Genomic DNA, 20184 nt, shown 5'->3' with positions numbered 1-20184 from the left:
AGCAATTCAGCATCATGCCTTGGAGCCTTGATTTCAAGCCTTTATTTATATGCTTAATTGTTGCTATGGAAATTCAATATTTAAAGAGGTAATTATTGCTGATCTTGTTGCATGTGTCCATTTCTGATGTCCAGCTGTTAGCTCTTTAGCTCCAGTCTAGCAGATTAATTACCACTATTGATTACTTTGAGCTTCTCTCTTCACACCTGCAGTCTGTGTAATTAGCCAGTGGCCTCTTCTGAAAATTAGGAGCAGTTTCATTTTGGCATCTTGCCATTTCTTAGCCATGCGCTTTATACTGATGAACAAAAGCAAATCTATTTTAAATAGAGATATCTGTGCAAGGAACTCTTTGCATTTTTGAACTGTGGATAACTCAAATTACTCTGTTAGCAAATATTGTGCCCCACTGGAAGTCCACTGCTAGTAAAATAAATAAAAATTTCCAAAACACTGTGTTTCATTCCTATGGCCCACCACTAAATGCCGTCTTGGCTTTTTTAAACTTTAAAAAAGTGTCTGTACAGGTTTTTGCACTAAAAGGGACCCAACCATCTGAGGACAATCTATTCTCCTCTCCAGCTGGAGCTGCTGTTTTCCTGTGGCTTGCATGTGAGGTTCCCTGGTGTTCTTACTGGATGTTGCCAGGGCACCTCAGAAAAGTGTTAAGTAGAACCACATGAAGGTACGCTTGTACGCTGGAGGCCTTCATCCTTCCTTTCCATTTCCAAGCACTGTGCTTGTCTCTTGCAGTTCATTGTTTTCTAGTGGCCATCCAAGGACGTGATTCTTCTTGAAAAGTCTGTGCTGAAGTTCCCTCTCTTTGCACATAATGGAGGTAAGGACTCCCATGGTTTCAAGGCTTTGTTTTAAGAAAGAAAATATGCTTCTCATGCCATAGTGGGGTCGTGGCTTCTTTCTCTTAAAAAGAAAAAAATATTTATGTAAGAAGTGTTGCTGGGCATAGGTCACGTTGACACTGCAATTCAACATCAGCAGTGTGCTGAGAGGGTAACAGAGTAAGGAGCAAACTCTTTGTTCTCCATCCAGTCTAGGTTTATAGCAGACCAAGGACAGTCCAAAAGCACAGTATGGGTGGCCTGTGAACTGAAGCGTGCTGAAATTCAGTGCTCAGGAGCTAACTTTTTTATTAGTTCTGTGTGACTGGCCACTCTTCACGTATCAGCAGTTTAACGTGCTGTGGTTCAAGGTGGTGAGTCTCGAGAGTCAAGGCTCTTGCTGCTTCAGGGGTCAAACACTGCCCTGAAAGTTGTGAAGTTCAGGGGAAGTGAAGGGATTCATCTCCTTCCTGGTCTGCTAAATAGTTGCTTTAGACTATTTGGTACAGCACCGGCCTTGAGACCAGAAGGTCCTCAGCTGGAATCTCATCACCACCACTGTTTCTAGATTAAACTCTAAATTGTGTACTGTCATTTGGAAGCCTTCTGTGCAGGGTCTTACTGAGTCACCAGTTATTAGGAATGCCTCCTATTATCACAGCCCTAAAAGCTATTTGAACAGAAGCCTAATGTGACTGTGATTTCCAAGGACCATTTGCTGTTATTGCAGCTCTGCTTTGCTGTGAGTTAGAGAAACAAACCAAAGTTGCTTTCAGATCACATGAAGGGGAGGGACAGGGAAGCAGTGGAGCTGGAGTGACATTCAGCTGCCAATGAATGTAAACTTACAAAAAATAAACAATCTTTGTATTAACTAGAGCACACTTTACTGCAAGAAAACAAACAGGTTTATTTTCTTCAAGCAGATACATTTCCAGGAGTTTTTAATTCTTCTCATTGTTCAAAGCAGCAACAAAAATTTGCTGCTAAAGAAGTATGCAGAACCTATGCACTGCCATACATCATGGGTCAGAGGGACCTTCTTTGTAGAAGAGAAGGATGTAGGAAAAAGGCAAATGTCTACTACAGGAGAGTGACAGGAAGGCTGTCACTTGTATCCACAGAGTGAGAAACTACACATATATATTGGTGTGAAGACACGAAGATGCATGTAAGAAGTCAGTATAAGACAGGAGACTCTGGAGTCTGATAATATATTTTAGGAGCTGGATTTTAGACCAATCCTGACTCTACCTTATCGTTGACTTTTACAAGACTTTTTAATCTTAAGTTGCCCTCCATGAAGTGGAAGTAAAATTTTGACTGGAAAAAGTCTGATTAAGATAACAGGAAAATAGATCTTTCCTGAAAAAATTGTAAAATTCTCTTGTGTCTGCAATTAAACACATTGTGAACAGCTTGCTCCTGTTCAGGAGGACTGATGTGAAATGGCACTGGTTCATTAGAGCTAGTGGTGCTAGGCTCTACGTTTGTTGAATATATGGACAAATATTTATATTAGTTCTAGGTAATGCAGTCGTATACACAATTCAGCCCTGGCTCTCCCTTATCTAGCCTAGTGCTGGTGCATTTGGCAAGGATAAGAGGCTACATCAGAGTGTCTATTTAGAGCATGAAGTGCCAGACATCTTCTCCATATCAGATGGTCAGTAGCCAGCCCGACTTACTGAAGGACAGATGGCTGGCAAGGGAGAAGACAACTGAAAGCTGGGACCATTAGAGGAAGGCAGTGGTGCTGCCAGCTATTTGCCTTCTCCATTCCCAGTTGGGTTATATCTTTTTTAAGATGATGCTGCATTGTCTCTAGCAAACAGGAAAGTATGTTGGGATGGGAATATGGTTGGCCGCAGGGTAGAGTAGGCGGCCAAGCAGATGCGAGAGCAAACATGTTTGTGTGCATGTGAAGGTGTCCAGGTGCTCACAGTACTTCAGCATGGCACAGGCTTAAGCATAGAGATGCTTTCAAGCCTGGGTTACTGTATTTGGAAATCTCTGAAATTTTATGCAGAAATCTGGGAGACTCTGAAGTGACTGAAGTCCCACCTACTGCAGGAGAAGTCAGAATCTCTGGACAATCCAAGGTGCAAAAAAAGGATATCTGGCCACACAAACAATGCAATTCTGCTGACAGTCAGCAAGGTAATGTAGAGAAAGTCAGGCCTGCATGTCCAGTGCAGCCACTTGGGTACCAGCTAGCTACATGTGTTATGTGTTTTAACCCACAAACAGACACTGCTTTCACCTAAGTAAGATCAAGCCTGGGACAATTTTCTTCTATCTATGCAAGGAGCTAGATCCTATCATTTGAGAGTGCAGGTGGATTGCTTGACCCCATACTGATGATGTGGTAGACCCACCAGACTAACAGTCTTTGTCAATGGTCAGGGCCAGAGCGCTGCACAAAAATGATGACAAGCTGGAAGACGTCTAGGGCAACTTTACTCCTGGAAAAGGTAAAGTCAGCAGTAACACCCCCTAGGGTGTTGCCGGTAAATGAAGAAGTGCTTTATCTACAGCCCGTGACTAAAGTTTTAATGAATGATGAATGTCTCTCTCATCCTGAAGTTCCTGACATAAGTTTGCTCAGCAAACCATTCAAAGGTGCATTATCAAAAATGGCTGAGTGCCCAGTTTGAGAGGATCTGAATATGGGTGCTTTTGGAGATGGCTGTTTGTATCATTCTGTTGTCTGTATCTTTAGGCATGTAAACAGTCTGACAGGTTGCTCCATTAGGGTTGTTGTAAAGACGTGACTCAAACAGCCTATCACTCTTTCTGAGAGGCTTCATCGTTCCATTTCTCATCATTGCTGCAGCTTCTTTTCTCCTCTTTATGAGGTGTGAGGTACTGCCTCCTGTCAACGTATGCTGCTGTGACTCCCAGCATAGCTGGTTCCAACTGAAGTCTCCCTGCAATGCAAGCAGTAAACAGGAATAAGAGCATAGGGTGCATCTGCAGCGACAAAAGTGAGATGCTCACAGCTCACAAGTAGTGCACCACAGTTTTGTTTCACACAGAAGATTTGAAATGCTATCTATTTCTTGTCTGTTATCAATGTGCTGACTATATGTATGCCAGGTGTGTTTGACCTTCAATGAAACCATCGTTGATTTCTTATGATGTTGTGCTGCACTGTGTCTTCCTCCTAAGGATTTAAGTTGTTTAAATTGCACCGTGTATGGTCCTTCTCCCAGGAGATAACACGTAGTGGTTGTACTTCATCTTTTGTCGTCTTGGAGGTTTTCTTTAGCCCGGTGCAGATATGAACCGCCTTATAGCCCTGCTGGTTTTTGTTCAGTAGTCCCAGAAAAGACTGTTGCTGGAGGACACATGGGAGAACAGAGCACTCAGGCTTTATGCTCTGGTCTGAACTTGAGGTGCTTGTTGCGTCCTGTCCCTCTGTGAGATGAGCTCAGGAAATGCTGCTGCCTATAAGGAAGGGGCTGAAAGAGTGGACTTCGTGCTCGGCCTCAGGCTGCTCCTTCTGTACTCTATCTTTCTATGTATCTATCTTTGTATCTATGTTATTCTTCTCCTAAAAGAAATATAGCATCATACCAGCCACTACGAAGAAAAGGCAGGGACACTTCCCACTCGACCAGGTTGGTCAAAGCTCAATCCAACTTGGCCTTGAACACCTCCAGGGAGGGAGCACCCACAGCTTCTCTGGGCAACCTGTTCCAGTGTCTCACCACCTTCACAGTAAGTAATTTCTTCCTAATATCTGCCTCTTTCAGTTCAAAGCCATTTCCCCTTGTTCTATCACTACATGCCCTTATAAAAAGTCTGTCCCCTGGACTTGTGACCAGTCTCTCAGCCACGTATTTATCTAATGTGTTTTCCTGGTCCTCTCAGTATCCCTCCCTGCCGCTGAAGGGATAGAGGAGAACACCACCTGTACTCCCTCTCCATCCACTCACTGCTCTAATCCCCTAAAGTCTCTTCTGATAGCCCTAAGGCTTCTCTCAGCAACTTCATTGCTGCTAGCCTGTACTACCAGGAAAGGATAATAATCAGAGGGGTGATCCAGGTCAGGAAGTTTTCTGGTAATGTCCTGATCCAGACCCCAGTGAGACAGCAGACTTCACTACAGGGAGGCTCTTGCCAGCATACAGAACCCTCCATTCCCCTCAGAAGAGAGTAACCTGTGACACTTACCCTTCTTTCCTTCTTGATGGAGGCAGTCTTGAGGGGTCGAGTCGACTGTTTTGCCCTAGGCAATGTCCTGGGTGTACCTTCCACTGCTTCCTCACTTACTTGTCCCTCGAGTTCCAAAGCCTCAAATCTGGTATGTAAGGACAGCTGGGAAGGCAAGGTACGTAGGGAGAGGGCTTGCCTGTGATGCTGAGCAAGGACTGTTTCCATTCCTCCCCATTTCTTAGGTATCCTCCCTCTGCCTGACAGTGACATGGTAGGGGATCCACCACTACTGGGGATGTATCACCCTGGTGCCTTTCTTGCAGATATGGCAGGGAGTCTACCAGTCTATCTCCTGGGCATGACTATATCTCCATCTTCTCAGCGGATGGCGGAAAAGACTCGCTTGCACGCCGTTCTCTGAACGCTGGGCATGCCTATGTCGCACGCCATTCTGTGCACACGCATTCTGAAGCACGCACCTGTGCGTCATCTCGTTCCTTCCTGGAGACTAGTCGGTGGGCTGCACGCCACTGGACACAAAAGCGATGGCTGTGGCTCTCGCGCAGCAGTGCCTCTCGTGCGCCCGTTGCACTTGGTCTGCGTGCCAGGTGGCGTCCTCCTCTGTGCTTCCTGGCACTGCCTCTCTCTCGCCGCAGACCCGGGTGGGCAGCCGCCTGCCTTCCTGCTCTGGCTCCTCTCCCGTCCAAGCACGCGTGGCACCAGTAGGCCTGAGCTTGGCAAGCGGTGGGCCAGCTGGCCAGCCCCGGACTTGTGGGGTGCGGTGCAAAGGGTGGGGCAGCGGTGGCCACTATGACGTCTGCAGGCTGCTGCAGTGTCCAACCCTGGCTGTGTAGGGCATGGGATGGTTGTGATCTGTGGCCTGATTCCCTCATGTGGAAGAAGGAGAAGGATGCAGAAGACCTGGGGAGAGCTCCCCTGTGCCATTTTGCTAGCCAGAGGAAAAGGCCGCCCCTTGGGCACAGTGTTTTAACCCAGCAAGAGTTAGGCACCATGCAGCCTTTCACTCTCTAGGATCAGTGAAAGAATTGGAAAAAGGGAAAACTCAGGTGTTGATATAAATACATGTAATAAGACAGAAACTATAGGCAAAATAGCACTAATAACATATGTATGTATATATATGTTATGCATATGGTATAAGTACCTTATATATACAAGAAAAGTGATGCACAATGCAATTGCTCTCCACCTGCCAACCAATCCCCTGTCAATTCCCCTAACAGCACTGACTTCTCCTCCCTGCCTTGCCAAATCCTCCATGTTTTTTGTCTGCATCTTGTTGTACGGTATGAAATATCTCCTTCACCAGTTTAGATCAGCTGTTGTGGTTCTGTTTCCTCCCAGCTTGTTGCTCACCCTCAGCCTCCTCACTGGCAGGTGAGCATGAAAGGCTGAAAAATCCTTGTCTTAACGTTAAGACTGCTCAGCAACAACTAAAACAGTGGTGTGCTGTCAACACTGTTTTCTCCTAAATCCAAAACACAGCATCATATAAACCACTATGAAGAAAATTAACTCTATTCCTGTTAAAACCAGAACAACACAAAACCATAATCTTGAAGGGAGTTGTTTTGTGGCTCACACTTTTTCTCTCTGAATGTAAATATGTCTACATCTATGCATGTGTTTGTGTTCCTGCAGAACATATCTGAGAGGTTTTTGTCCCTAAACAGTGAAAACTTGAGTTGATCTGTGTGTCCCATCTACAGCTCTCGCCCTAATGAGCTGAAACTACATTAGCAATATCCCAGGCAGATAAACTGACTTTAAACCTTGGTTTGATGATCCTGCTAAGACATTCAATTAATTCTATTTTGCTACAAGCTAATTTATGACTCCGTGTTTGTTCAAAACAAACAAAAAAAAAGTTGAATGTACAAATCAGTGGGAGACAAGGTAATGAATTATTCTACCTTCCTTCATGCTCCTGTCTTCACATTTCACTACTATGAGCATGGAAGAGGAAATATGAAAGAAATGTCTTTTGATGTATGAAATGTGGGTATTTTCTCATACTGAGCTGTATCTAACTGGTGTAAACACATAATCAAGCCCTCTAGGAGATGCTAATTAGTGCAGTAAATGTAAGTTTATTAATTCCCATTACGTTTCTCTTTGTTTCACCAGTGAATGTGTCTTTTCAGGAGAACAGATTTGATATGGTGTGTCTGTAGAATTTGTTTGCGTTCATGGCAAATGAAGACAAGTAGCCTAGCAAAGCTGTGATGAATTAACAGCGGTCCATGTGATCAGCATCTCTGTAACGGGGTCCATAAAGTGCACGGGCTTCTCTGTGATTTGAGAAGAAAAACAACAACAACAACAAAAAAAAACAAAACAGAAAGCCCCAGAGAATTTGCTAACAATTTTCTGCTCCATCTCTTTACTTGGCGTGTTTTTAATGAGCCCTCCAAAAGCACAGGTAGTAAAACTTTCCCTTTTTGATGTAGCAGAATAGACTGTCAAGACATACTGCAGGAGAGGTACTTCAAAGGCAAACAGCCAGCAAATATGATTATGTTAAGTGAGGCTGCTGGGTATAATTGAGCTCCTCCCATCTTTGGAAAGTACTGGAAGATAGTCAGTTAACAATTCCCTCTTCCTGCTCCTCTGACTTTTTATTATAAATCAGTATTCTTCCTGTGACATTCACATTTCTAAACTATGCCATCAACATGCACTATGTTGCCTGTGTCAGGTGCCATGAACCAAGATTATGCCCAAAGGTAAATAATAAAGGTTCAAGTGAGCAGTCCACCTTTATGGACCTGTATGGGAGAGCAGCATGGGCTGTGGAGAGAGTGGAAGAAGTAGCTGATGGTCTTCCAGCCTGGAAGCCATCCTATCTTCTCTGTGAAGGATGCCAATAACCTCTGGAAATGCTCATGCAGGGTGGTACTGGTCCTTCTGGGAAGTCTCCAACTGTTGGAGCAGCTCAGTGTCCCAAGTGTATTAAGGTGGGAAATGATTTTGTTGGGGGTGGATCATGGCTTGACAGTGCTCTCAGGACCTTCTTTCAAGCTTTGCAAGTGGAGAAAGGCTTTGTATGTTTTAAATTAGTTTGCTAATGAACACAAATCATAGGTGGTCTTTTCCCTCTGTATGGAATGTTTCCTCAAAGTCAGCCCCTTGCCCTAGTTGCACATGAGCCAGGAGTATCTGTGACTTGCTGCTGCCCACCTCACTCTCCTTCCCTTCATTAGGTCACTTGGATCGGAATTAAGCAATAACTCAGTCAAGGAAGTAGAAAATACATATGAATTCTCCTCCTCCCATGAATGTGATTAATTGCTTGTTTTGTGTATGAGTTTCCAACTCCACGTCATAAACTTGGACGTCTCTGGATGTCTGATCAAGAGAAAGAATTCTTCTAGCTTCTTTCCACTAAAGCACGCATATTGCCTATGTGCTTCATTTACTGTAGATGTCAAAGGCAGGCATGGCTGACTATCTTCTGGGACTGCACAGCAACAGTGGGTGTTGCTGTTATATGTTTTAATTAGCATTAAGTCATTGATTTATTTTCTGGTGATAAATAATCATAACTAGTATATAAATATGTAGTTCTGCTCTGATCAGAACACTGAATTAGAAGATTGTCTCCAAATGTTTGCCTGAGGTGTGAAAAGATTAGAAATACTTCTTTTTTTTTTTTTTAATTGCAAATGCGTTCAATTTAATGCTTCAGCACAGCTTGAGCAAAACTCCACCTTTTTTAGTAAGGTGGCTTTCTGCTTGAACCTGGTAGTAGAAGCATGGCGGACGATGGACACTAGCTTAGAAATTTGCTAGCAATCTGGAGATAGAAACTGGCATGTCCTCTGAGACACGCTCCATATATGCAGAATCTATCTGAATAAATGAGCCCTTTACTTAACTGGGAATGTACTGTATATTCCATCTGTAGACTGAATGATTGCTCCATTTCAAGCCTCCTGACTCCCATGGAGCCATCTGGTACATGCTAGTTTGTACAAATAGGTGAGGATTCCTGCTAACACAACAGCCTTCGACTAGGCAGAGTTCTGATATTTAGCACTGTGCTTCATATCTGCTTGCAAAGCCGTAACAAAAACCTGAACACTTTCAGTGTTTGATATTTAAATGAACCTTACTTTTTCTCCTGGAAAGCCAGTTGGGACAGGAGCGATTAATGCAATTACATCAGAAAATGGATTGAGCTATTAATACATCCACTAAGTAGACATTCCACCTTATGTGGCTTTGTGATTTCTTTTCACCCATTGCTTCCTTAGGGCTGAGCAGGGAGGAGGATGTGTGAGAGGAAGAAGATATGTGTCATATAGATATTTTTATACCACTTTGAGATATTGTCAGAAAATTAAGCTAACAGAAATAACTCTCATAAGCAGCAGTGGGCTGCTCATGGACATATCAAGAGGTATGTAAATGCTGCATTATTTTTGGTTGTCCTGTCATGTGCGAGATGTTCCTGTGGATGTTTGCTTTATCAGTAAAGAGACTTTCACCTGTAGCCCACACATGTCTATGTTTTGGTTTGGCTTTATTTCTTTACTTACTCTCCGTGTTAGTCATCAAGGCTAGCTCTAGCTCTTTCTGAATGGTAGAAATGCTGCTGTTTCCTTTTAACAGTGAGTACATGGTTTACGAGTGCAGAATTGGGTCTGTGCAGATTCTCACTATTCATTTGGGTGTCATCTTATTTAGTTTTAGTAAACGTTGCCCCACAGACACGGGATCAGTTACAAACTGGGATTTCTTCTCACATTTCTATTGCGAAGTACAGCCTTCTAAAAACAGCAGTGAGGAGCTCCTTTTGTCTGGTTTGGGTTCTTCACTTAAGTGCTTGTGGTGCCTGATTAAATTAGAAATCAGAGATATAGCCATGCTATTTTGTGACTCTGAGAGCCTTCATTGTGGATTATATTTACACAGTGCAATTTCTTCCTAAATTGAGCTTTTTGTATTCAAGGACTTTGAGAGTCTTTCAGACTGAGATAAAACCCAGTTTACTACATAGACTAGCTCTTGCAGCAGTGCCAAGCTCTTGGGCAGGAATACTGGGCAAAACAGTTTTTCATTTGCACAATAAATATGACTATATAAAGGTTTATGTGTGGTACAGTGGTTTTGCTGACCCTTTATGCTTAAACACTGCAGTATGACAGACTGGCAATGCACTGAATGCCTTCATGTCATGTTGCCTCCAAATGACAGTTTCCTTTCTTGTCAAAACATGGAATGGCTTGAATCAAAGCCACATAAATGCTAACAGCATACTCTCTGGTATAAAAGATACTTGCACAGATCCAAACCCTGTGGCCTGTCCCCGGTCAAAACAATAGGACTGGAAAGCCATTAGGCCCTTGCAGCTTGTTTGTTACATTTAAAACTCAATATGTGTGCTAAGCCAGTGGCTCTGTCGTGTGCATGCATGTGGTCTCTTCAGAACAAGGACAGGAAACTGAGTCCCCCATCAACTCAACTGCATTTACTCATTTCTGAAGAAGGCAGCAGAGACAATGAGTACCATGACGAGGTGCTCCAAGGTGGGAGAAACCTGGGGCCAGGCTGTGCTCTGAATCAGCTCAGAGAGGGCTTCAGCCCACTAGGGATTTCTTGAAGCTTATCCAGAAGTTTCATCCTGGGCTGGAGGAAAGTTCCCCAGGAAGAGTGTTTCTGGTTGGTTGCTTACTTATTTTTCTCTAGAACAGGCATGTCCAACTCATGGCCCACACGCAGCCCAGTACATCCTGCGGCCGACCGCTGCCCCACACTATCATGGTGGCAGCTCTGCCCCACCAAGCAGCCAGGCCTGGCCCAAGCATGCACCCATCGCCCACAACAACCAAACACTGGTGTATGATCAGCACTGTCTGGGCTGAAACCAGGACATGGGGAGGGTGCAGTGCAGTGCTGAACTCAAGTGATGGCAAATAATTGTATGCTTTGTGATACACTGGCTAAACGCAGTCCTGTGAACAGCAAAAAGTACACCACCATACATTCCATTCTGATATAAAGAAATTTGAGAACAGATTTCAAGATAGCTGAAAAAATCATCAATTTTTAGGTATATTTGCGATTCCATTTTCTGTCGACATAAATACATTACTTGCACATTTTCAAATGGAGTGTATAGAGTTGGAATCATATATGTGAGGCAGTGATGGTGCATTTCAGTGGTGGCAACAGTGACAGCAGGTCACCTCTGCTGATGGAGATTTTTACAAGCATGGCATGCAGGCTCTTGTGCATTGCTGGAGAAAATTCATAGCTAATGGTAGTGACTATGTTGAAAAACAGTGTTTTTTAGTTGAGAATTTGCTCTATCAAATAGTGTTACTGTGCTTTTTGTATCTATTGTAGGTTCCATGGAAATAAATATGAGGCATTATTTTTGGTGCAAACTAGGTATATGCGGCCCAGAACAGTTCCTCTTCATTCAGTGAGGCCCAAGTAAGACAAAAGGTTGGACACCCACACTCTAGAAGCTGATGCATTCTCATGAAAAATCTAACTTCCTTTTCCAGTAACATTAGATTGGAACCCTCTGAGAAATTCCTAACCAGCTGTAGTGGGTACTGATTTTTTTTCTTTTTTAAATCACTTTTACGACACTACAACTTGTTTGAATATTTTAAGTTGATACTAACATGAGGTCCCTGTTTATAAAAGCATTAGTGGGACTTGAGAGATGTAACTCTATTCCTCACTTTGTTATTTTCCTGCAGCATCACTTCAAATCTCTGTGTTTCATTTTACCTTTGACCCATTGCTTCTCTACTCCGTAAAAATTCGTTGGATTTGGATTTCTTTATTTCATTTTAGCAGAAAATCGGAAATTCATCTCACATGGGTCTTCATTTGAGTTGTTGTAATGTAAATAATATTCAGCTAGTGGAGTATTTTCAGTAGTTATTTTGAGGTAACCTACCAGCTACAGCAGCCATTTAGCCACTTACAATAGTGAAGTCTTTGGATGAATTAACAGACCAGATGAACAGATACATCTCCTGCACTTGTAATGAAAGTCATTCATTCTTTCCAGAAAATTACTGTATCATGTTACAGATTGTTGGAAGGATGCTGCCTATTGGCATTTTCTTTCTGCTACAGAAGAGTTGCACAGAACCCCTAAGTGAACTGAAGAATCCTATAGGATAGCAAATTGATCAGGAATGCTCCCAGACTGAATGAAACTTTTTTGAGTTCAGAGGGTTTCTGTTCAAGAAGCTGGAAATACATTTGCCTTTTTAAATTTCTCTTCTAATGTAGATGCTGCTACAAGATTGTTGAAGCAAATTTCTGGGAAAAAAATCTGAGCTGGTGAAAATGAAGAGTTGCACAATAGCAGCTATACTCGCCATGCCTCTAATGAAGCTCCTGTCTCTACTCCCAGTCAAAAGCAAGTGGCTAGAGAACAGAATAGGAAAGGTGACATGAGCATGGTGGTACACCTTCAAATGACCTCCAGTGGCTCCATGGCTTCTGACCGTGGCCACAGGGTGTATCTGGGCTGTGAGCACTGGGCATGGCTGCACTAGTGCAGGGACACACAAACATGAAGGTGGCAACTGGTGAGATGTGAGCTTCCAGAGCTGAGCTTCATCTAACTGCAACATGCTGTCCTTAGTATAGTCCTGCCTGATCACAATCAAACCAGTCCATGGCTATTTAATTTTTAATACACTATAGCACTGGTTATCATATCTGGTTTTGCTAGTTGTTCTTTTTGATAAGCAGTGTTTAATGACCTCCTCCTTCGTAGCAGAAGCTTGACTGCTTTAGGATTTGGTCTCTATTAGATGTTGATTTGGACTTTCCCTGAACTTGGCTCAATGTCCCTTGAACTGCAGGAGATACAGGCTACCTCCTGCTTAATCGAGGCACAGTAAAGTACAGTGCATAGGTGCAGTCCCACACAGCTCTTTCCTTGGTACATACAGCCTAGCTGTGATGCTGAAGAAACCTGTTCCCAGGGGCTTCCTGTGTTGTTCAGTGTTAATGTCAAGTCATAAAACCTCAACCCAGGCTTCCTCCTGAGCCCGAGTGCCTCTACTGCTCTCAGTCTGCTGCTCTTGCTCCAGGCTCCTTGGTTTCATGCATTCAGATGCTTTTATTTTCTGTGGCCGAACATAATGGAACTCCTTTGATTCAAATGTCAAGCTAGGTTAGAAAAATAATATTGCAATGCTATGAGGATTTCTTGTATTCCACTGTGATGACGGGATTATTGCCCCCACTCCCCGAAATATTAACTTTTTCTCCTCCATCACCAAAGAAAACCTGACACCCTCCAAACTATCAGTGCAGAAATTGAAACTGTCAGAGGCAATGCTCCTTCCCTAGGTAGCATCTTTTGTATTGATTAATGAGCTTTTTGAGGACCTTATTGCTACAGCAGTAGAACTGCACAGTGGCTTCTGTGGCACAAATAAAGTGGGACTAAAATTGTGACGGCAGAAGTTGAAAGGAATACAGTTACTGGGTGTTTGTTAATTCCATCTTTGCAGGAGGCTAGCAGCTGCTTTTCTTTTCTTCTTTAACAGATGGAGTGATTTCTCATGTAGTGTTACAGTAATGACCAACGTGACACAGAAGGAAAATTCTGTGACAATATGGTGAGCAAGATCTTATTGACAGCTCCACTTGGTTGTAATTTGTAAGCTCTATATTGTTGCTGTACTCTTTTTTCTCCCCCACCCTTCCCAAATGCTGCATGTATTTTCTGCCATATAGAATTAGATTTCAAGCTGACTGAAACAGTTTAAAGACTTCTAGCTATAAGTTCTTCAAAATCTTTACCAGAATTTATAGCCAGTTGTAAGTTAAAAAAGTATAATAGCACTGCATTATGAAATGATGGTGCGAAAATTATCCTCTATTTCATTTTGCTGTTGAGATGGTTGCCTTGATTTCTCCTACAGGAGCTCATGTCCTGTCATGGAGAGGAGTCAACCTCTTTCCTGCAGGCAGTCTAACCCTCTCATGGAGGCAGTGCAGCCATGACCCAGCACAACACATGCCATGTGTAGTGAGGTGTGTGGGCCACGAGCAACCAGAAAAGAGTGCTTGCAAACAGCACCATAACTAAGCAGCATGCAGGGGCTGGAAAGAAGCCCAGAGAGACAATTATCAACCAAAATCCTCTGCTTCCCCTTTACAGAGGGAATCAGAGAAAATTCATTCAACCATCAATTCATAGAGATGAAAATCCAGTGGAAGAGCACCACACAGAGCCCATCTTTTTCAAGGCGTGGCTTAGTCTGCATCAATATGTGTATTTAGCTGCATGCATAAGGTAAAGACCTTTCAACACCCTCATAAGCTTCTCTGTAATTTGTATGGAGAATATATCACAAGGTAATATATATATGGGAGAGCTGGGATGCTGTTCTATTCTTGCTTTGAGTTAATCAAGTTTGAAACTTGAGAATAAAAGGAAAGAGAAAGTGAATGTTGGTCAGCTTGAATGTTGTAAATAGCACTCTGGAAATGCTTTTTAATGGAGAACACTACAAAATAATGAGGATACTGACTGTCTGTGGATGATGAGCAAGACCAACAGAATGATCCAGTGGATTCAGAACATACTGGGCTGGTGAGGAGGACAGGTGGAGCTTATGTGCTGTAGTCCTGATGTTTGCAGCCATTTCTTTATAAGAAGGAAAAACACCCCTAAGAGAGAGATTTTCATTTACAGCCCATAAATGAAACTTAGTCTTTGCTGTATCCTGCAGAATGATATTAACAGGACTGTTTTAATCTCTACAGTGGATTTACCTTTAATTTTTGGAATTGGTCTAAACTTGTGATATTATTTTTAAATTGTTAGAGTAGAGGGGATTATCCTCATTCTATATTTCACATTAAGTACCTTTTAAAATTTCTCCAAGTGAAGGGCTACCAGCCTGCTGCTCAATGACTAATAAATTTGATTCATCCTCACTCCCCACAGGGTTATCCTCCTTCTTACTAATGTTTGACATTTTATGTTTTAATTAAAATCACCCTACAAGCAGCAAACCACTAAGAGAATGACAGATATTCTTACTGCAACAAGATATAAGTGAAAGGGCAATTCACTAACTATGTCTTCAGTAGTGAGTGCTTCTTACTTGTGCTCTACATGACTACTAAGTGAAGTGACGTGAGGGAGAAAAAGCAACACCTATCTTATTGTCCAGGGTGTTTCCAATCTAACAAGATATTTAATGTCTGCATGTCAGGAGGAGTGACTGGGACTCAAGAGTGGTGTTGCTTGGTTGGCGCTGTACAGACCCAAGACAGGTCTGAGACCTAAGAGAAGGGAAGGATGGCAATGAGGAGCAGTGAAATTCTGTGCAATTGCCATGAAAATGCTGTAAAATTGTGTAGCAGCTTACTCCTGGCTGTCCCAACCATCATTTAGGGGCTGTTTTTTTTGTGGGCCTCCCTTCCGAGGGAAGCAGATATGGGAAGGATCAGTGGACAGGTTTAGAGAGGGTTTTTTGTGTAAGGGCCTGTACTAGTGAGCATGGGAAAATATCAGCACAAGAAGGTGAAGAACAGACAGAAAAACCGTTGTCAGTGACATGGAAGAGATGGTTGGCAGGACTTCAGTCAGGAAGTTATACCAAATACTTGAAGGTGTGAGGCACACAAAGTGGGAGACCAGCATTACATTGTGCTTAGAAAGGAAAGGAGGTGAAGCTACCGGAACAGGTGGATGCCCTTTGTGGGGGTGACTTTGTAGGTCTTGAGATAGGAAGTAAGAGAGGCCTGGGAAAAAGTCCATTGTTCAAACAGAACAAAGGAGAAATGAAAATACAGCAATGGAAATGTTTTCACTGGTCTGTACATAAGGTGGAGGAAAGATAATCCACTGCAGATGCCCTCTGAGGTACAGAGCCTGATGACAAAAAGATGGTGGTGCCAAAGGGACAAGGACAGGTGTGGGCAGAGGGACACAGCAGTGCTGTAAGTACACTGAGAAACTGGTGCCTGACCTTTCAAGTAGAGATAAAGGAAGGAAAGACACTGATCTGGTAGTTTGGGAACGGCATCAAACCCAGAATGAGCCCTTCTGCTTTTACCTCTGATGGAGATCTCTGGTAACAGTTGTGGAACTGCTTGTGACGAGCTTGCCTCTTTCAGATGGCAATGACTGGATGTGTGTGATGTAAGAAACACCATTTTCCTTTCCCCATGCAGTCTAAGAACATGTGTCTGTGTTGTCAGAAGGCAGTAACACACGCCCATGTCTCAAACAATGAGGCATCATCTTGACCCTCACTGGCCTGTCTCACTCCATCTGAAAACCAGCAACAAAAAATTTTTTTCTCATACATATTGCACCTGCTATTGTTGAGGATTTTATTTTAAATGAGTTTAGAAAATAAAATGTGTGGTGATACTTGCAAAATCCTGCAAGTTACAGGCTTGCCCAGGCTTTTCTGAATTATGATACAAACCCCAAAGGAATAGTGGAGAAATGACAATTTCCTTTCATGTGTTATTCTTGCTGCCCTTAAGAGATGAAAAGAGTGAAATATGTAACTTCTGAACAGAAACATACCTAATGGAGAGGATGAAGGCTTAGATATATCAGTATGAGTAAACGGGAAGGAAAGAAAGACAGAAAGGTTTTGTATTCCCAGCTCATTCGTCATCCTTTCTGGGACAGAAAAGTCAGGGAAGCACGGTAGTTCCTCTTACGCAGCTTAAATGATCTGCATTTCAGCAGTACAAAATATAGACAATCAAGAGGGACTAACTGGTCTCCAGGTACTCCAGGGAGAGACTTGGCTTTGGTTTGCTGGAGTAGCTGGTAGATAGCAACAACCCTGTAGCACATCCTGTTGGTAGTAAGAGCTCCATGAATAAGAGGTGTTTGTTGAAAGAAATAGTGTTTGTGTCTGCCCACGGCTTGATGTTCTGGGAAGGAATTTATAGCAGAGCTGTCTCCTTCTATTTGGACATCTAAATTTTGTGTTTTCACTTTTGTCACTCCTGGTAGAACCAAAAAGACTTCTTAAAAAAGGCACCTTTGTGCAGTTATGACAAAAAAGATCCTGTCAATTTTCAGAAGCAAGTTTCATTCGGGGGGGGGTTGTATCAAAATTACAAGGGAGCATGGATGCTTGAGTGCAAATAAGCATGTGAAAATAGGAAGCCTGCACCATTCTGCAGGAAAACAGGTACAACACTGCAGGTTCCTACTGTCCACCAACCACCCCTCAGACATATCTGTCAAGGGTTTGTCTATACAGGGATTCAGAAGGAAACAAATGCAAACTAGCTAAATGGCCTGAATTTAAAGTGGATTGATTAAATTGCATTAAATCCCTGTGTAGATCTTCTTGTTCAGAATTAAAGTGAAGTGCGATAAGACTTATAAAGGCCAACTTAATTCTGAAGCTGACTACATACGTAAGATTTAATACATTTTAGTTAATCCATTTTAGCAGCTCTTTCAAATTAACCATAGTCAGTGTTCTTCTCTGGGAAAGACCTTCAAGAGAACAAGACACGGAAGGACACTAGGCTCAGAAGTGCAATGTTTGTAAAAATTCAGTGCTGTTGATCATAAAGCAAATAACATCCACCACACTGAATAGATGCACACAGACCTACCTGGTTTGGTGCAGTTGGAGGGGCAGTGGTTCTGGGAAGGATTGGCCAAGGGCACCCCTACTTTCTGAAGGAAGATCCTCTGGGACGTGGCACAGCATGGCATTAAAGCCTTGGCTAACCTGACAGGAGGAGGGATTTTGATTGTTGTTGAAATATCTGTACTAGCAAAAGCCATCCTCCTAACACAGGCATGAAGTTGGCTGATACCTGCACCTGCTCATGTTTGTGAGCAGCAGAGGCAAGATGAGGTGTGAATGTTCATGATTCCTCACCTACCTGGGCTGATACATTCTTGGGCCAAATCCTGTCTGTACTCCTATGCATAAACCAAATGAACAAACACTGTGCAGCTCCTCATAGTCTCTTCTTCAGTTAAATGGACAAAAGCTGGAGTTTAAGCTTTGTTATTGATTTTAAAAAATATATTGAAAACAATAACTTACAAGAAAATGGGAGATCATGAATAAATAATAAGGTGCATAGGTGTACAGGGAAAATACAGCAGTTCATAAATATAGTTAAGAACTCAGTCGTACAGTAAAAAGAAGGGTATAAAAATGTAGATGACTAAAGCAATATGTGTGCAAAGGAATAATAATCTACCATGCATTAAAATATGCAAGTACTGGGGACTAAATTGCTTTTACTACTCTATACATTTTTTTAAAGTACCTAGAGGCCTTCAGGTATGAGTGCTAAAATAAAAATATTATTATTATGGATTTTGGGGGGCAGATGAGTTGGAACTCAAGGATGTCCCCTGTGCCTCTGGTCTGTTTCATCTGGCTAAATGTGTTGGGCTAGATTTTTCCCTGGTCTGCTATATCTACTGTTGAAAGCACTTTAGAGAAGTGCATATTAAAGCTATATCTAAAGAAGCACTGAATTCTGAACAGGCACTCAAAGCAAGGCAATAAAATCAAGGATTTTCTCTCAGGTCAGTTTAGTTTTGGGTGAGGGAAGCAATTCCTCCATCACATCGGTCCATTGAATCTGAAACAACAGTGCGTGAAAAATATCATGGCAAAATAATGTCTCCGTGTGGGAGAAGTTCTAATGCTAATCACTGACCGGCTGCCACTCTGCATTTGCTTGTAGATTTTGTCCTAATTTTTTCATTGATTATTATTCTCCCCCAGTGTCTGCTAATGTAACTTTTCTCCCTGTTTCGCAGGAAAATTTGAGGCCAACATTTTTTCTGCATTACCAAATTCATGTAAGAAAATTCTTCACTGGGCTGCCTGCATGCAGTAGCCTACAACATCAGCCATAATCTTCATGCTGATGATTATAGAGATGGGTCTTGAGTCTTGGAGTACGACACTGAGAGCACAGTATCTCTGGAGGGTCTGCAGCCCCTTCTTCACCTGAGCAGCAGCAGGTGTGCTCTGCCATTGTCACTGCCACATCTGGCTTGGGGGACACTTTGCAATGAGAGTGGGGTTTCTTCAGAGCAAGGAGAGATGCAGATGAGCTAACACCTCTTGCGGCCTTCCCATCCCAAGGGCTGCCCTAGCATGAAGAGGGAGAACCACTGCCTGTCCCTGGGGGCTCCCAGCCCATGCCAGACCTTCCCTGCCATCCTTGTGGGCAGCGGTGTGTCCTCCAAGGGAAGGGGCACCAGGAGAAACCCCTGTCCAGGTTCAACTGCTCTGTGCTCTTGGTGGCTCCTGGTGTTAAAGCCTGCCTTTCTGCTCCAATTTCTGTTCTGCAAAATGGCAAGTGATGTTTCACAGAGGGAGGCTGCAAAGGCTGGAAGGTAATGCACTTTGAGTGAGAGAAATCCTGTAGGCATCTTGCTTTGCAGGGCCTCATGCTGGATGTGAAGCACTGATTGCTGCCCGACACCTCGCCAGGTCATACCCACAAACATCCACATGAGGGACTGTCACAGCTGGGGCACTCATCACAGGATGAGAGCAAGAAATAAAATCAATACAGCCTGATTTTTCCCACCTTCGCTGTTTCAAGGGGTTGGTTTTGCTACCTTTGTCGTTGCAGGGGGCATGTCCCAGCTGCCCTCCTGGCTTGCTGCAGCCGCTGCGGATTGGACTGGGGAGCTGGCTTGTGGTAGAGAGCAAAAGTTTACATTTGTCAGTGCAAAGCGAGGAAGCAGGGGATTGGAGAACACTGGGTGCTCCCATATAAGCACCATAGCCCCAAGTCTAATGGGTAATAGAGTCATTAATTCTGCTGATTAACTTGGCCTTAGGGTTCATGGAAATGACATCCACCTCCTTTCTTTTTTTCTTTATTCTTTTTTCTTTCTTTCTATTTTATTTTATTTTTTAAAGCTCAAACTGGGGAATGAGGGAGCATAAAAAAAAAAGCTAATTAGAGAGAAATCAGGAGAAAAGAAGCAGGGAGAAAAGAGAGACAGTCTGAGCATTAATGAGACTGATTTGGGAAGAGGATGTGACAAGCTCTTCAAAAGCATTATTGTCAAATGTGTCACTGTTTCATAGATGGCTAGCGCTACCTTTGAGCTTCACGCTGATAGTTAATGATTTGAAACTATAAAAAGATTGAAAAGGTAAAAGGGAAAATGTCAGACTCAACTGGA

At 42.9% G+C, this 20184-nt stretch overlaps 1 protein-coding gene across 1 annotated transcript; it reads right to left on the bottom strand.

Annotated features, from left to right (window-relative positions):
• Positions 976-8538, bottom strand: LOC110394532. Its single transcript, XM_021388442.1, has 3 exons — positions 5480-8538; positions 5019-5162; positions 976-3769 (listed from the first exon to the last, which is right to left on the bottom strand). Exons 1-3 carry the CDS (start codon positions 6011-6013, stop codon positions 3470-3472), a joined length of 978 nt encoding a protein of 325 aa, XP_021244117.1. The 5' UTR covers positions 6014-8538; the 3' UTR covers positions 976-3469.

This window comes from Numida meleagris, chromosome 2, assembly GCF_002078875.1.
Source record: "Numida meleagris isolate 19003 breed g44 Domestic line chromosome 2, NumMel1.0, whole genome shotgun sequence".
Lineage (NCBI taxonomy): Eukaryota > Metazoa > Chordata > Aves > Galliformes > Numididae > Numida > Numida meleagris.
The sequence above is the reverse complement of the archived record's forward strand: the minus strand, read 5'-3'. Positions and strand labels throughout refer to the sequence as shown.

Excerpts from the sequence above, each read along its gene's own strand:
- LOC110394532 (XM_021388442.1), bottom strand. The coding sequence starts at position 6,013 with ATGGTGCCTAACTCTTGCTGGGTTAAAACACTGTGCCCAAGGGGCGGC. Across the intron at positions 5,163-5,479 it reads AGGAACGAGATGACGCACAG|CTGTCCTTACATACCAGATT; the intron begins GTGCGTGCTTCA and ends TTGCCTTCCCAG. Across the intron at positions 3,770-5,018 it reads CCATCAAGAAGGAAAGAAGG|GGAGACTTCAGTTGGAACCA; the intron begins GTAAGTGTCACA and ends CTTGCATTGCAG.